This window comes from Oryctolagus cuniculus, chromosome 14, assembly GCF_051225735.1.
Source record: "Oryctolagus cuniculus isolate XC-2025 breed Fujian yellow rabbit chromosome 14, ASM5122573v1, whole genome shotgun sequence".
NCBI lineage: Eukaryota > Metazoa > Chordata > Mammalia > Lagomorpha > Leporidae > Oryctolagus > Oryctolagus cuniculus.
In genome coordinates this window covers 61,628,739-61,645,922 of record NC_142880.1, presented here as the reverse complement: position 1 = coordinate 61,645,922, position 17,184 = coordinate 61,628,739, and the positions used below count along the sequence as shown (strand labels likewise).

Below are 17,184 nucleotides of genomic sequence, written 5' to 3'. Positions count from 1 at the left end.
ATATCTACTATCTATCTTGTATCTTCTCCTCATTCCCACTAGTCCTTTTTCTTCCAACACAGAAGGCATATTTACTTTCCTGAATAAATCCATAATTTATCTAAGCACACTGAGAATATGATGGGAACACAGGGTAGATGACCATGAGGAACCTAGGAGGCCCAACTACCATTAGACACTTTATATAGATTTACTCTTCCCTCAGTCTGTAATTACAAACCATCTTCTTTCACAGTTGAGTTTGAAGTTCCTCGGAATTCTCTCATAGCATGAATTAATGGCATAAGTGTCAAATTTTTCACTTGTTAAAAAATTGCATTGGAGATTTTTCTATTACACCCATCTGTTGCAAATTATTTCCAGGATTCATGTGATTTCAACATAAACTCCAGACACAGTGTCTGCAGGTATCCAAGTAATGACAATCATGCCCCATATACAATTTCTTACCTATCTTGGTAATGTCAATTTCTTTGCAAATTAGATTCTTTTTTCCAAGCTTTACACATATTTTGCTGTCTCCAATAAGTAAGAAGTTTTTTGTCTTGATGAAATACAGCTCTTGTAGTTTACTAAAATTCAGGCATTTTACCCTCAAAAGAGCACCACTGCAAAAACAAAGAGGAAATTTGTCTTGTTTCTGGTAAGGATTTTTGTATATGCAATAGAATAACATCATATGTACCTTTTGGTTGTATGGCTTGAACTCTACCCATAGGATATGGTTGAGTGAGTGCACATTCAAGAGAGGGAGAGCATGAATTAAAATGATTGGACTTTTTGCTGCTTGTACATTCAGTGATAATTTACTCAGGTGTTAGATGCAATTGAATCTGAAATAAAGTACACTCATTAAAATGACAGTAGATTTAGGAGTTTTTATAAGTGATCATTAAAAAACAAATGTTATATTTAGAAAGAAATGTAATTGCTTTTTATTGATGTCCTAAAGTGATAAGTGGCAGTAAGGAAATATTGACCAAAATAAGGATTAAAGGTAATGATAAAATGGTGTAAAGGGTTAAATACATAATACTACATGTTCTTAATGGGTAAGTTAAGAGTTTTTCTTAGGTAATTTGATTCATAAGTCTTAATGAGACTGGTCAGGAAAAGAAAGTAAAAATATAGATTACCAATATTTGGAATGTCGGAGGGTATTATCAGAATGCATCATGCAGTTATTAAAAGTGCAGAGAAATTTGAAAGTGCATGGCAAAGCATGGAATAAATTAAACATAATCAAAACTTTTTTTTTTTACAAACATAAGCTAATAAAACTGACCCACATAGATACTGAATATCTCAATAGTTTTATTTCTTTCAAAGGAATTAAATTTATTATGAGTAAGCTTCCCCAGGTAGAAAACTTTATTTCTGACAGTTATATGTTGGTGAATTTCATTAAAAGTATAAGAAAGAAATAGTGTAAATATTAACTGTATTCTTCCAATTCAGTGGAGTGGAGCCTTTCCAATTTATTTTATGAAGTTAGCTTAACTCTGGTTCTGAAACAAGGCAAAAATATAACAGAAAAAAAATCTATAGACAAATGTCCCTCAAGAATGTATATGCAAAGTTCCTCAAGAAAATACCAATACACTGATGCCTATACATTGTGACAAAGGAGGGTATATCCCAGGAAACCAACTTGGTTCAACATTTAGAGACCAATCAAATTTACCACTTTAACAAAATAAAAAACATAAATAATCTAGTCATCTTCAAAGGATGCAAAAGGCATTTGACAAAATTCAGTATCCATTTATGATAAAAACTCTTAGCAGGCAAGAAATAGAACATATTTCCAGAATCTGATAAAGATAATTTACAAAAAAGTTTGATATCATGTTTAATTGTAAAAATATGAATATTAATTATTTATCTAAGATCAGGAGAAGCAGGATAGTCACCTTTCAATATTTCTATTCAACAGTAAACCAGAAGTTCTAGTCAGTATATAAGGAAAAAAAAGAAGCAAATAATATACATTCAGATAAAAAAAGAAAAAGTACTTCCCTCATTTGCAGGTATTGCTTATTCATATGGAAAATGATAAGGAATCTCTAATACAACTATAAGAACTAATAAAATGTAATAATCAAGACCATTGTACAAAAGTCAATTATATAGGTTGACATCAAACAATTTAAAATGGACAATTCCATTTATGATAGCAATATGAAGTATAAACACTTAGAATAAAATCAGTAAAAAATATTTAATGTCTTTGCACTGAAAATTACAAAACATTGCTGAGGGATAATAAGGGGAAATCTAAATGGAGAGCTATATCCATAGATTACCAAAATCAGTATTTTAAATTTTTTTTAATTTTTATTTTTAAAATTTGTATGTATCTCATGAATGTAACATTATGGACACAGTAAATCATTCCCACCGTACCTGCCCTCCCACCTATTCCCCCCCCCTTCCTGCTCCCTCTCCTGTTTTATCCAAGAAAGGAAAAAAAAAAAAAGAAAAATAAAAAGAAGAACAAATGGAATAAAAAGAAAACTGAGAGAACTACTCCTCAACAGTCTATACAAGGGCTGTTCTATGTTGTTGCTTCTCAAAGGTGTCAAAGTCAATATTGATAAGATAGAATTTCCCTCAAATTGGTATATGTATCTATTTCTATCTATCTATCTATCATCTATCTATAAAATGTTAAAATCTCATCAGGATTTAAATGACGGACTGATTCTAAAATTGTGTCCAAATACAAGGGACTCAGAACACATTGAAACAAGGCAACATTGAAAAAGGTAGAACAAATATGGAGGACTCAGAACACTTGATTTCAAGATTACATAAAGCTATGATAATCAGACAATTTAATACTGGCAGAAGGATAGGTAAATTGGTCAATAGAAGGACTAGAGAATTCAGAGATAGACTCATAGATTTAAGGGTAGTTGAATTTATATGCAGAAATTCACCAAATTCAATGGAAGAATAGAAAGTCTTTGCAGAAAATATTATAAAATATATGGAAAGTATGAACTTCAATTTAATATGTTTTATATAGGTATTATAGATCTAAATGTAAAGTCTGAAGTTGTGAAATATGTAAAACATGAGAAAATCTCTTCTCAACTTTGACATTAAGCAAAAATATCTTCTCAGTGACACAAAAAGCATTAAAAATAAAGGGAAAACATGAGATATATTAGAATTAATCACAATAAAAACATTTACTTATATATATCATTAAGAAAATGTAATTGCTTATGACTGACTGAAATAGTTATAAAATATAGATGTGAAAAAGGAGTTGTAGGGGCTGGTGTTGTGGTGTCGCCATAAAACCATCACCTGCAATGCTGACATCGCATATGGGCGCTGATTCGAGTCCTGGCTACTCTGCTTCCAATCCAGCACCCTGCTAATCTGCCTGGGAAAGCACCAGAAGGTGACTAAAGTGTCTGGGCCCCTGCACTCTTATGGGAGACCTGGGAGAACCTCTGGCTTTGGCCTGGCCCAGCCCTGGCCATTGTGGCCATCTGGGGAGTGAAGCAAATGATAGAAGCTCTCTCTTTCTCTGTCTCTCCTTTTCTCTCTCCTTGTAACTCTTTCAAATGAATAAATAAATCTTTAAAGAAGAAAAAGGAGTTGTATACAGGATATATAAATCAATCATCAATCATATTAGGACATCAATCATATTAGGACAAATAACTAATGATTTTAACAGATACTTGCCACAGGAGATATAAGTGGCCAAGTACATGGAAAAGTGTAAAATTATTTATTTGAGAGATGCAAATTCAAATGAGAAGATACTCTTTCAGATTCAGATGTTGGTAGGAGTTGCTGGTAGGAGTATAAAATGATATAATTTTGGAAAAATTTTTGGGCGATTTCTTAGTTAAACACCTATCCCATGATATAACAATTCCATTCTAAGGTTTTACCTAGGAGGAATAAAACTATATATTCATAAACTGAATTGTATACAACAGTTAAAAGCAATTTAAAAGAATAATAGTCTGAAACTTGAAAAAACACAAATGCCCATCAAGAGGAGAAAGGATTAAACTTTCCAATACATTCATATGGTGGAGTTATTACTCACCAACTGTTAAGATGAGCTGCAAGACAAGCATCAATACAGAATTATCTATTTTGCCAAATGAAAGATATCAGACAGAAAATAATAAACAGTGTTTCCATTTAAGAGAATAATCAGAAACTGGCAAAACCAGTGGGTGATAGGATTCAGAATTTTGATTGCTGCATGGGCACGAGAAGATTGGACGGAGACATCAGGAACCCTTCTCAAGAGAAAGAAGTGACCTGAGTGAGGTGATGCTTGCATGCCATGTAAATTTCTCAATGCTCACTTTTTTACCAGATGTAAATTTTATTCTACAAGTGAGCTATTGTAAAAAAATAAAGTGAAAAAATTAAATAGATAATGTAAAAATGACAGAAGTAATGAAGGCAGATACTTTTACTGTAAAAATAAAAAATACAGAATAAATGTATACCTACTGGTTTCCCTTCCTTCCTCAAATTTCAATTTAATTTCCCTCTCCTGTGATAACCATCATTACCAGTTTTTTTTTTTTTCCCTACATTCTGCTTAAACTCAGTCAAATAACTCTAAAAGGAGATACAACCCGGTCAAACTGGAAGTGAGAATCTTGGCAGCAAGAAAAGTGTCTCTGTATAAGTTTGCTAAGCCTTGTATTTGCTTAAAAAGCCCCTAACACAGACACACTGGCTGGACAGGGCCGTTACAGAAGGTGTTCCAAGGAATTAGCGAGCTTTTGACAAAAACTCCAACATTAGGAATTCCTGAGCAAGTCATTCACAGAAAGATCCTCTCTGGGTCAGTTGCAGCTTAAATCAAAGGGACCTTACCAGGTGCTGCTAAGCACGGCTACCTCAGTGAAATAAGGATTAAACGTCTATCTATTAAGTCTCCACAGGTGAACTCAAAAGACACGCCTGACTATATCTGTAAGCCTATCAGAGACCTTAAGTACTTCTTAAAAGCAAAATCATAAGTAGAGCCATTATTTTCCTCACATCAAGACTACCGCACCTTAAGGCAGACATGCCATACCTGCCTCTTCCAATCCCCTCTCTGGGAACTGTTATTAATGAAACACTCCTAATGGGCTCTGCTCTTCTATTATAATTCTCTATGCTCAAGCTAAATGGGTTTATATAATCTACATAAGGGTAGCCAATCGCCACCCACCATCTGGGAGTCTGTAAGACATGTTCTTTTCATCTTAAAGGGCACTCCACTTACAAATGGCCTTGTTCAAATTTTGCTTATGCTAATTAACAAACTTATATGTTTCAGAACTCAACGACTTCTGGGACTAACTGACCATGCAGGGGACATAGACACTGGAGGTGACTGAGACTGTGCCAGCTCACAAAGAAAGTCTATTAGATAAAATAGAGACTCCAGAGCCAGGACAGGCAGGGCTTGCACTACACCCCTCATAAGCTGGAAGCAGCTATGCCCTTCCACATCCCTTAGGATTAAAGGAATGAAGTCTCTGAGGGGGGAATGTCGTAGGCAGGCATACGGGATAAAACTGATCAGGTTGTGAGTCAGAAGACCATGCCTTCACCCTTTGTGACTGCATGCCCCTACCTTACCACACCTGTGTGCCCACTGGGCAATCAGCCTAATTAATCACTCCCCTTTGGAAGTGGGTTAAAGGCCTAGGACACGGTGGGCCTGGCCCTTTTTTTCCTTTTGCCCTGGACTCCACTTACGGCCCCCTCGCCTTCGGGCCATTCGCCCCAAGCTTTCTGGTCTGCACGCTCCTCCACATGGCTGGCCCCTGGTGCTCAGTATGAATCCAGATTTCGCTTTCTTTCTTAGATAGGGCCCTCACTCTTCTATGCATTTCTTTCACTAAAAAAAAAAAAAAAAAAAAAAAAAAAAGAATCCTTCCTGCTACCCATGTAGGGGTGTGTCTAGGAAGGCTCTGTACTAAGAGTCCAGGATGTGTGCTGGTTTTCTCTGGTGAACTGGAGGTGTGTATGCTTTTCTCTGTACCCACTAAGCGAGTCCTTTCTAGCATGGCTTGCAGACTGCGCACAGAAGGAGGGACATTTCTGTGTGGCTTCAGGTGAGTGAGCAGGAGACATCATAGCTTTAGGTACAGAACATTTCTTCTTTGGATTCCCACAGTTTTTGACTAGTTCAGCTCCTGCAATCACAAACACTAGAGACTGGTGAAGAGTTTTTAAATTCATTATTTGCTAAATATTTTTAGTTGTTACAGCACATTTCTTAAAATCGTATTTATAAAGCATAATTTTTCTTAATTTCTGTATTTTAGGGTGATACAGTTGTTTAAGGTTTGAAGAATGTGTGTGTGTGTGTGTATGTGTGTGTGTGTGTGTGAGAGAGAGAGAGTTTCTAGGGGATTGTGTCCTTTATTGGGTAGAGGAGTTTTCCTGGTTGGAACAGAGTAAAAATAAAAAAGCAAGTTTTAAGGTAAGCTGGACAGGTAAGCGGGAATGAGCTTGTTATGAATGTCCGATGCAGAGTTCTGAAGATGGCAACCTTCCTGTGATTGGAGACTAGTGATAGAAAGAGAACCGGGAGCAGGGCCCATTTCTGAATTCCAGGTAAACACCTGATGTGAAGAAGCTCAGCTGATGACTTTTACTTCATCCCTTGGGTTTATGATATGTTTATAAGGAAAGCTTGTGTGGAATACCAAATTGTAGGTCCTTGGCCTATAGCAAGTTTCTGGTACTGCTGGGAGTTTAAGGAAGATCTAAAATGGCATGCTTGGCTTATTCTCACTTTTCTTGGAATGAGATTAAAGAAAGATGGATGTTAAGAATCACCATATGGGGGCCGGCGCTGTGGCATAATGGGTAAAGCTGCCGCCTGCGGTGCCGGCATCCCATGTGGGCACCGGTTTGCGACCTGGCTGCTCCACTTCTGATCCAGCTCTCTGCTATGGCCTGGGACAGCAGTGGAAGATGGCCCAAGTCTTTGGGCCCCTGCAGCCACGTGGGAGACCCAGAGGAAGCTCCTGGCTCCTGGATTCAGATCGGCTCAGCTCTGGCCATTGCAGCCAATTGGGGAGTGAACCAGTGGATGGAAGGCCTCTCTCTCTCTCTCTCTCTCTCTCCTCCTCTCTCTGTAATTGTGACTTTCAAGTAAAATAATTAAATCTTTAAAAAAAAAAAAAAAAGGAATCACCATATGGCATCTTGCAAGCCTGGGCGGTGTTTTAAGATCTTGAACTCCAGGAGTTGCCTGCTGTGGGAGACTAAGACAACCACAGGGTCTAGAAAATGTGGGGTTACTTTGTGCTACTGACCTCAGCTTCCGGCAATTGAAGAAAACTTGAATTCCCCTCAAGAGCAGGCCAACTCAGTGTAATACAGTTTATTTCAATTGAATTAAAACAATTGACTTAGTTGATATTATATATATTATCATAGCATATATAATATATATGCTAGGGTTAGGAATGCTCTAGGGCTCTATGGTTCAACACAGGAGCCACTACCTATTTGTGTGGTTACTGAGCACTTGAAATGTGGCTAGTCCAAACTGTGATGCCAGGTGTCAAATAAACACTAAATTTTGAAGGTTTAGTAGGAAAAATATAAAACATCTCAATATTCTTATTCATATTGTCTTATTAAATATTTATTCATTTATTTATATGCTAGGGGATTTGACTGTGTAGGACCTTTCTAGGGGACATCGGCCTTGAGCCACTCACATAAATCTCCTTGTTCTGAAAATAGGGAGAGACTACTGGGACCGTTCTAATCTGATGCTTCACCCAATCTCTACTCTCCAGAACCTCCTTCAGTCTTGTACAGTTCAGTAGGGCAAATGCATTTCTCTGTTTGGTGTAAACAGACATTTACTTGGAAATATTAATAAAAAAGCAAGGAAAAAAACCTGCTTTTGTAACTCAGCTGGCCCTGAAAGAGAACCTCATTCAAAAATACCAAAATATTTTGAAAGCTAGGAAGATTTATTGTGTAAAGGTCTAAATTTCCCACACTTGACAGGTATTGCTTGGTTAAGCCTAGAATATCATGGTGCAGCCTGTGTTGGTAGCAGGAATGAATGAAAATACACAATGATTTATTTGAAGTAGTATCTGTAGGCAGTACATGGGAGTGATTGCAGTGCCCCCAGTTGACTATGAAAATTATACAAATACCCAGAAATTTGAGTCCTAAATTAAAAAATGTATGGGGTCTATGAAGATAATGAAATGAGAGTTGTTCTAATTTCAGAACTGAGGTTTAATTCCCCTTCTGCCAAAAGCAGCCATACTCTCTTCCAGCTGGTTTTTGCCACATGGGCACAGAGCTATTAGATCTTGTTTTTTTAAAAAAATGACTGGAAATCATTATACTTAGTGAAATAAGCCAGTCCCAAAAAGACAGATACCATATTCCCTGCCCCTCCGATCCATGGTAACTAATAGAGTACCTAAAATGTAAAGTATTGGGGTTAAATGAACATTTTGAGATTCAACGATTGTTTACAGCCCTTGTCTTCTGTTGAGGAACACTGTTTTTTTCTTCATACTATTGGTTGAACTCTTAGTGTAGAGTTAACATTATGATCATTAAGAACACTAAAAATAGGTCTTGTAAAAATTAAGAGTGGGAATGGAAGCGGTAGGAGGAAGAAGCGTTAAGCATGGGTGGGTAGGGTGGGAAGTATCACTATATTTCTAAATCTGTGTATATGAAATACTTGAAACTTGTATAAATTAAATAAAATTTAAAAATCCAAACAACAAGGGAAAAAATGACCATAGACAGTAATATATCTTTATGAGGTACTTCATTATGTTTTGGTACATTTACACATTGTGTATTGATCATCTCAGGATACTTAGACTTTTAACCGTTAGCCAAAACTATGTTTTTAAAAAGTGTAACCACACAGAGATCTGAATCAATCTGAATCTGAATCTGTTCCTACATGCAACACATTCTCTTAGTTTTGCTTTTGAATTTACTGAATAATTTTTTGACTATATTCTTAATGAAAATCAAGCCATACTGAGAGGATTAAAGTATCATTTACAGACACCTACCGTATGCTGGCCTCTCATCCCGTCTACCCAAGCACAAGTCAGTTGTTACTGTTAGAGAGGTGTAGTACCTCCTTGGCTCACGGAGGTAGTTTAGTGTTGCTATTAGGATTCTCATAAGCTTGGTTAATCCAAGTCCTTCCCTGAGTTCTACTCACTGAGCAATAAATCAATTTCTGGGCCTGGAGACTAGTGACAGATCTAGATCAGGTGATCAATTCATTGCTTTCTGAGAGATGGCAACTGAAGTTCCATTACTAATCCCACCTGTTAATGACTTGATTGGCAAGCACTATTTTCAGAAAATTCAAGTTTGTTCCTTATGAATTTATGTTATCAGAAAAAATGTAATAAAAAAGCTAGTTTAATGTGGGGAAAACCTCAATCTAACCAGCAAATATAGTGTTCTGTATAATTCAGTTTAATTTGAGATACATTGACTGCTGCAAACGTAAAAGGGCCAGGAATCTCCCGCTCAAGGTATAGACAGCACTTATGAAAAGAAGTCCAAGCTTACTATTTCACACCAAAAACATATCTTGAGATAATCTTGTTTCAACTGAAATATCTGAATTCAACTGCAAAACCCAAATGAAGGCTCTGGACACATGAAAATACGACAGATAAAATCAGGATACTCATTAAAGGAAGTGGGCAGCTTTGTTCAAGTGGGCAAGGAAGTGGTCAATACCTTGTGAATGAAAGTGGATACAAAGGTCAGCCTTGGCCTGGTGGAGAGAAACCACAGTGTTCATAGCAGTCTAGCAGCTAAGTGGTTGAAAAACCTGAAAGGCAAACCTCTTGTGGAAGGGTTTCTTGCCCATAAAAATAAGATTATCATTTGAATGAGTTGTTTGACTATTTTAGCATAGTCTGGTTGCAGCATAGAAATTTTCTCCTTATATATTTTGTTTCAGGAATAAAATATGTGTGTTACAGAAGTGAACTAAAGAGGTGGACTGTGATATTCAAGTTCACGACTATATTTATCCAATAATGCTAATAGGAAACACTGCATGAAGAGATGTAGCAAGCTCCCATAAATTAACCTAGGATGGAATTCAGGGCTTGTCTGGACTACACATTGCAGGGAATTGTCCTGGTGTCAGAATTAAAGAAGCGCTGTTCTACTACTGGTGGATCTTGACTTCCTTTCCCACTGGTAAACTAACTAAAAATCAGGTCATCTGATATGAAGTTGGAGATAGCCCCAAGTCAGAATTTTATGTTAGAGATTTTTGCAAGTCAGGAGATAGTAACCTGTGGCAACAAGAGATGACATGTGGAGGAGGAAGAATATAAACCTCACTGACTCTTTATCAAACTTTCAAAACTGAAGATTTCTTTTTTCTTTGCCTTTTCTCTGAGACCTCATGAGACCAAAGCCAAACCATTCCTGTGGATTTTTGAAAATTTTACATTGAGAGGATAATCTGAAATTGAACGGTGCTGAGAGTGAGTGTGGCAGCTGGGTGTATGTATGTTCACAGAATTATGATTAAATGTCTCTTCTCGATTACTCATTACACAATGGATGATTATTCTGAGTGGTTTGCATGCATTAAACTTGTTTAACCACCACAGCCTTCCTGAGGTAGCTTAGGTCATTTTACAGACAAGGAAACCGAGGCTTAGGTGAATTACATAATTTTCTTTGGGCCAAAAAGCTAGTAAGAATTGGTGTTGGGATTACAAATCAGGCAACTTCTCTCTAAAATGCAACTGGAAGACACTAAATTGCCTCCAGTTGGGCAAATAAATAAAATTCTTGAGAGGTGTATTCTAGGAGAACCAGGATTTTCAGTTTTACCAGGAAGTCAGGAGGGATGTGAAATATCCCAAATCCAGCATCATTTAGCTCAAGTCTTGGGATCTGAAAGACGAGCAGTGAGAGTTGCTTTGCTTCCGTCTAGGGGGAGGTCAAGGAGTTTCAGGAGATTTCTGGGAACTTGTTAAGTTTCGATATTTGTAATGAGACCTCACTCTTCTCCCTTTACAGCCATTGTAAAGATCACATGAAAAGAGACAGAATTTGTAAGCATCCATTAAAACCACAATTCCTCACCATATTTCAAATTCCAGATTGGTGCTGTTGGCATCTGGGTCATCAAAAGCACAGGTCAATGAGTGCTGAAATCCATCCACTTCCAGCTGACTGTAGCATGAGAATGAATATTCATCCACTTCTGCATCTTCCAAGTCTCCTAGGGAGGAACGGATATGCAGTGATCAGTGAAACAAACACATTCTTTTGAAATCTGATGTGTCATTAATAAATAAATGACACTTTTGAACAGACAAGAAGGAGTGATTTTATTTTATCTGAAAAAGAAAAGCCCACGTTCAAAAATATGAAAAAGTTATCCAAACAAAAAATCAGATAAAAATGCTCACTATGCACAAAGTTTTGTAATAAGAAAGTTCATCACAATTAAAAAAGAAAATCTCCAAATATTTTTAAATAGTTCCACCACTGAGTTCGGGCATTAGAGAACTAGAAGCAAGCTCTTTGTTTAATTGGAATTTCTTGTGCTACAGTTGTTACATTAAAATATTTATACATTTCAAATAAGATATTTCATTTCTACCAATTATCTGTTGGATAATCTTATTCTTTTTGTTTGAGAGACAGAGAGAAGACAAGAGGGAAAAAGAGAGAGAGAGAGAGATTGATTCTACTTGCTGGTTCACTCCCCAAATGCCCACATATCCAGTAATTATCCTGGAGCAAGCAGCTAGAAACACAATTCAAATCTCCCATGTGTGTGGCAGGAACCCAATTATTTGAGCAACCACTACTGTCTTGGCAGGAAGCTGAAGTCAGGAGCCAGAGCTGGACCTGGGCATTGCACCCAGGTACTCCAATCTGAGGCACTTACCCACTAGCTAAATGTCCACTCCTTAATCTGATTTTTGGCCTCATTATTAGTCTTCCTTCCCAGACAGTTTTTCCAGGTTAAAGAAGATTATAGTTATCTGATGGTCAAAAGTTCACATTTTTAGGGGGTCCCTATAACTTGCCTAAGAAAAGCATCTAAAAGTAGCAACAGAAAGTGACATTGACTATCTCCATTGTGTGACTACTTAAGACAACTTTGCTATTGACAGAGGTAAACATGACCTTAGATCTTTTGAATTTTCCCATGAATGTTTTGAACATGGCTCCATTCTTACACTTCTTCTTCTGCTATAGATAAGGTATCTTGTAGATACTAGCAAGATTCTGAAAGAAAGTGGGAATCAGGTATCTTTCTTTTGTAGCCACTTTTGGAAAGTACCATATGAGCCTATGACTGCTTTTAGATAATTTGTTTCATCAACACTAGAAACTCATGCTTCTAAGGCTGAGGAACAGAGTAGCCTCTGTTTTGAGGAGGTGGAGGACCACATTTTACAAAATGCCTTGTTTCCATTATTATTGCTTCTGGAAAGAAAAGTTCTAATAAAATTATTTTTGTTTGAACATACAATAGTTTTTAAAATTAGAACTTATTTGGGAAAATATTGAGTTTAATTCAAATGTATACCAGTACCTTCCAAAGGTCATATTCAGAGACAGCTGTTCTGATCAGATGGCTTAGAGAAATTTCTAGAATATTCATATTGAACATTTTGAAGATTTCTTATTAATGAATGTCTGTCTTAAGTCTAACCAAAAACTGTAAACTTATTCTTTGTGCATTTTCATTATATAGTGTTAAGAAGTTAAGTTGCAAACAAATAAATTACCTAAGCTCTTAAAAAATGCCCACTTCTCATTTTATGGACTTAGATCTCATCCTCTAAGAACTAGCATTTTTCTAAATGGAATTGTGAATGGTGATCTTCATGCTGTCTTGTACTTCTATCTTCTGTGGGCTTTCCAACAATCCTATACAACCGGCCATGTATTACTATTTGAATTCAGACACCCAGTGAGTCTTTGTCTCCAAGATTCTACAGTATACAACGTAAACTAGTAGGGCAGGCTCCAGTAACTGCTGGGTGGCAGCTGAACAAAGAATTTCCAGGGATCTTGGCCACCCAGTCTGGCACACCATGTCTGTTGTGTACTCTTTCATACAGTTTACAAAGTACTATTCCTACAATTTTTATGCACTTTAAGTACATGTGTTTTAAGAAGCAGCTCTTTGGCTCTTTAGTGGGTATGTTGGGAAGAGCTATTTTGTATCCAAGAAATACTCCCTTCAACAATTTGTAAAATTGCATGGCATAGAGAATGTTCTACTTGAGGTGAGCTGAAACATTCTTAGCTAAAAGCAGTGTACAGTGATTAATACTTTGGAGTTAGACCTGAAAGATGTGGGCTTAAGTTCTGGTATTCTACTGTGTGGCTCTGGTCTGCTATCAGGTAGTTCAACCTCTCTATGTCCTAGTGTTCTGATCCTTGAATGCATGTCATGAGAAATGACTGAATGGCTATGTCTTAGCTTAGAACATAGTAAGCACTCAATAAAGATCAGCTATGACTATTACCATTTTTTTTGAGAAATAAGTAATTAAAAGATAAAGTAAGAATTCTAATTCTGAAAATACATGTGAAACACCTGAAGTTCTTTTAAAACAGAATTCTATGTCAATTGAAGGTGTGGGTATCAGTGTCATTTTGAAATTATATAGAACTTTTGAACAGTGAGTTGAATTGTTCTTTAATGCTCAATAATTAATATTCTTTAAATTCTTAATTAATATTAATATTTAACTAAACACCTAAGCTATTCATCCATAAACATTTAAATCTATTTGAATATGTATTACAGACAAGGAAGTGTGGTTTAGAACTCTTCCTACTGAGTGGAATTGGTTGATTAATAGCTTAAACTGTTTGGACTTTTAAAAAAGTGACTCCTTATTCTTTTGGTCACCTTTGTAGTTAACAGAGAACTAACTTATGTTTCAAAAGCAACCGCTTATTATTTTGTGAATTGCTCACACACACTAAACTGGGAAGTATTTTGATGTAATCATGTAGATGATTGGCCACAAATCTTAAAAAATCTGAAATTTAAATTTTTCAGTAAAAATGCAGTTTTAAATTAGAATTCTTGTTTCTTTTCAAAAACAGTATGACTGTCATTGAGAAATAGTGGGAATATATTATTTCAAAGGGGTGAAATTTATGTGTTCTGTTGCACACATATCTATGGGCAAACCCAAGGCGAGTCTTAATGTAATTATCATCCTCTATGGAATGACTCACACATGGTCACACTCTGAAAAATGTCAACCCTCTAACAGATCTCTTAAGAACAAAATTCTAGGGATTTCCATCTTTGGTAATTCCTAAGTAAATTGACTCAAAATATCTAAGGTAAGATGACTAAGAAAACTTCTCAAATATGGAATCTGAGTCATTAGGCTGATGAGTTTGACACTGTCTATCAGGCAGACACTTTTAAAGTGAGAGGACTTAATTGTTGGGAGAAAATTGATAGTCCAAGTTCCTAGGTAGTTCTTGTAACTGCTGGACACTTTTGTCTACAAATTTATTGTAATTACAGGGCATAAAGAGCTCAAGACCTGCTTATAGGTGCTAAGTGTTTTCAGGGTTCCAAAAGGAATTACTACATCTGGTAAATTTTTTTATAGGAAAGCAAATTAGTGTATTTCAATGACAGAACACATTCAGATCTTTCTCTGTGAAGTTCTTCACTAAGGATCTCACATGAATCTACCAAAGCTGAAGTACGTTGAAGAAAGTTCCAAATATTTATTGACTATCTACTATATTTTTGATGCTGGTTTACATACTGGGAATGTGGTACCAGTCAAATAGAGGAAGATACTGTTTCTGGACATTATTATACCATGAAAGTTAAGCTTTTTAGAATCTCTTAAAAAGTCCAACAAAACAAATCTATCTTGATTTGACAAAGCAAAAATATCTGAGAGATTGTCCAACAAGTATGATATTCTTTGTGTAAGACCAAAGGCATCAGTCAACCTTTGAGATCCACAGTTTGAGAGTCAAATGCATCTCTTCTTGATACTTCTGAGGCCTTATAAATAATCCACAGTACCATCCCATAGCTTTTGTCTTGCTGGTTAGAACATACACAATGACTGAATATGTGCTAAGGTCCAAACTCTGTATCAACCCAGTGCCCAACTAAGATCTGTTAGGGAAATGAGTAACCTGAAACACATACTAAAGATAATCCAAAATCCTTAAGAAAAGTTAAAATGACTCACCATTCTGTGCATAGCCACTTTCTCCAGAAACAGCTTGAAGTAAATAGAAAGCCAAACCAAGAGCTGTACCTAGAATTGTCATTCTGAGAGAGAGAGAGGAGAGAGCTGACTTGTGAGCCTGGGTGTACAAATGAATGAGAGAGGAGGGAGGAAGCTCCGATCTACAGCTCTGTACTTCGTTAACCACAGACAGGGGGAAGTATAAACACAGAAAAAAAGAAGGCAAGTGTCAGAAACAGGAAGTCTGAGTAGTATTGCTCTTTTAAGCAGAGGTGGAGGAGAAGTAGAATGTCTTAAATTCTTGTACCTCTCTAAGCCTAGTATTACTTGCGGCCCTCAACATTACTGTGTTCTTTGGCCTAAAGGGAGTAGATTCAAATCTAGGCTTAAACTATCTCAGACAAAGGCCCACTTTAAAGGAATCACAAAACAAACATATTAACCCACAAAGCTAATCAACTTATTGTTTTACTTTAAAGAAAGATTCTGTACTTTATGAGGTGATGTATAATAGGTTTACTTAAAATAGTTTCCTTTGACTCTTGAAGTACTAGTAATGTTTTGTTCTTAATTTGGGTGTTGGTTAAGAGTGTGATCAGAAGACCAAAAACTCATTTATCTGCATACATTTATTGGTATGTATACTGTATTTCAATAAAGTGTTTTATAAAATAAATAAGCAATATAAAAAGAGCTTACCTCCATCCTCTAGGTTTCACATCAACAGTAATTTTTCTTTTTTGTTCTCATTGAGTTCCTAGAACCTATTCATACCTTATTCATCCTAGTAGGCACTCAAGGATCATTTGTTTAATGCAGGAGTTGGCCAACTATGGACAAGAGACTAAATTTGGCTCACCATCTGTTTTGTATAATAAAGTTTCAGTGGAACATAGCCTGCCAATATGTTTGTATCTTGTCTACAGATGCTTTTGTGCTACACTGGTAGCCTGGAGTAGCTGTGATGGGGATTGTAAAATGCGTAAATATTAAAATCCTTACCATCTGACCTGTGGTAGAAAAGGTTTATCAGCTTCTTGTTTAAGGAATAAAATAGACACTTTCTTAATGTATTTGAAACAGTACTCTACTTGTGGAAATTTGATTCCCACAATATTTCAAGAACACATGGGGCATACCAGAAACATGGAACATACTTATATAAGGTTGAAGTTTGAGACAATGACATAGATAATTCATACTCCCCTTAAATTTATATGCCAATCAAAATTATTCCTCAAATTGACCTCATAGTTAAAGTGTTGGTGTTTCTTAAGCCTGGGTCAATGTAATTCTTGGTAATTGTTGGATTTTTTCTTTTTTTTAAACATTTTATTTTTTATTTGACAGGATGAGAAGGAGAGACAGAGAGAAAGGTCTTCCATCTGCTGGTTCACTGCCCAAATGGTGCAACGGGCAGAACTGGGCTGATTTGAAACCAGGAGCCAGGCACTTCTGGGTCTCTCACACGGGTACAGGGGCCCAAGGACTTGGATGGTCCATCTTCTACTACTTTCCCAGGCCATACCAGAGAACTGGATCAGAAGAGGAGCAGCTGAGACTAGAACTGGTGCCCACATGGGATGCTGGAGCTGCAGGCAGAGGATTAATCTACTGTACCACAGCACTGGCCCAGATTTTTTTCTTTAAATTAATATCATTGTCCAGACACAGGTTGATAGCAGTCCTGTCATTAACAGGCTGATGATGTCTCTTTTAAACCCTCTTCAACTATGAAGCCTCCATGGTGATGGGCATGGTCTGCAGTGATCATAATGCCATACTCTTTTTTTTTTTTTGAAAGCCCAAGGGATATTTTAGAGTAAGATTCTTATGGAAGGGGCATTTTCTGTCTCCTCCATCTGTTGAAGCTGTGTTGAGGGCATTTGAAAACCAAATAAAGAGTGACAATCTGCCCACATGA

At 36.5% G+C, this 17,184-nt stretch overlaps 1 protein-coding gene and 1 long non-coding RNA gene across 3 annotated transcripts in view; one reads left to right on the top strand and one right to left on the bottom strand.

Annotated features, from left to right (window-relative positions):
• Positions 1–15,426, bottom strand: part of IL7R (interleukin 7 receptor) — a 27,612-nt gene extending 12,186 nt beyond the window's left edge. Inside the window, exons 1-3 of one of the 2 annotated variants that reach the window (XM_002714135.6) lie at positions 15,261–15,426; positions 11,134–11,272; positions 451–608 (exon numbers count right to left, since the gene is read on the bottom strand). In XM_002714135.6, coding sequence (XP_002714181.2) covers positions 451–608; positions 11,134–11,272; positions 15,261–15,342 — 379 coding nt within the window. In that variant the 5' untranslated portion in view covers positions 15,343–15,426. The remainder of the gene's footprint in view (positions 1–450; positions 609–11,133; positions 11,273–15,260) is intronic. The other variant, XM_089313135.1, reaches the window with a different exon arrangement.
• On the top strand, positions 5,996–17,184 carry LOC149122344 (uncharacterized). The gene is made up of 2 exons (XR_016220704.1): positions 5,996–6,104; positions 16,611–17,184. It is a non-coding gene; the product is annotated as an uncharacterized LOC149122344 (long non-coding RNA).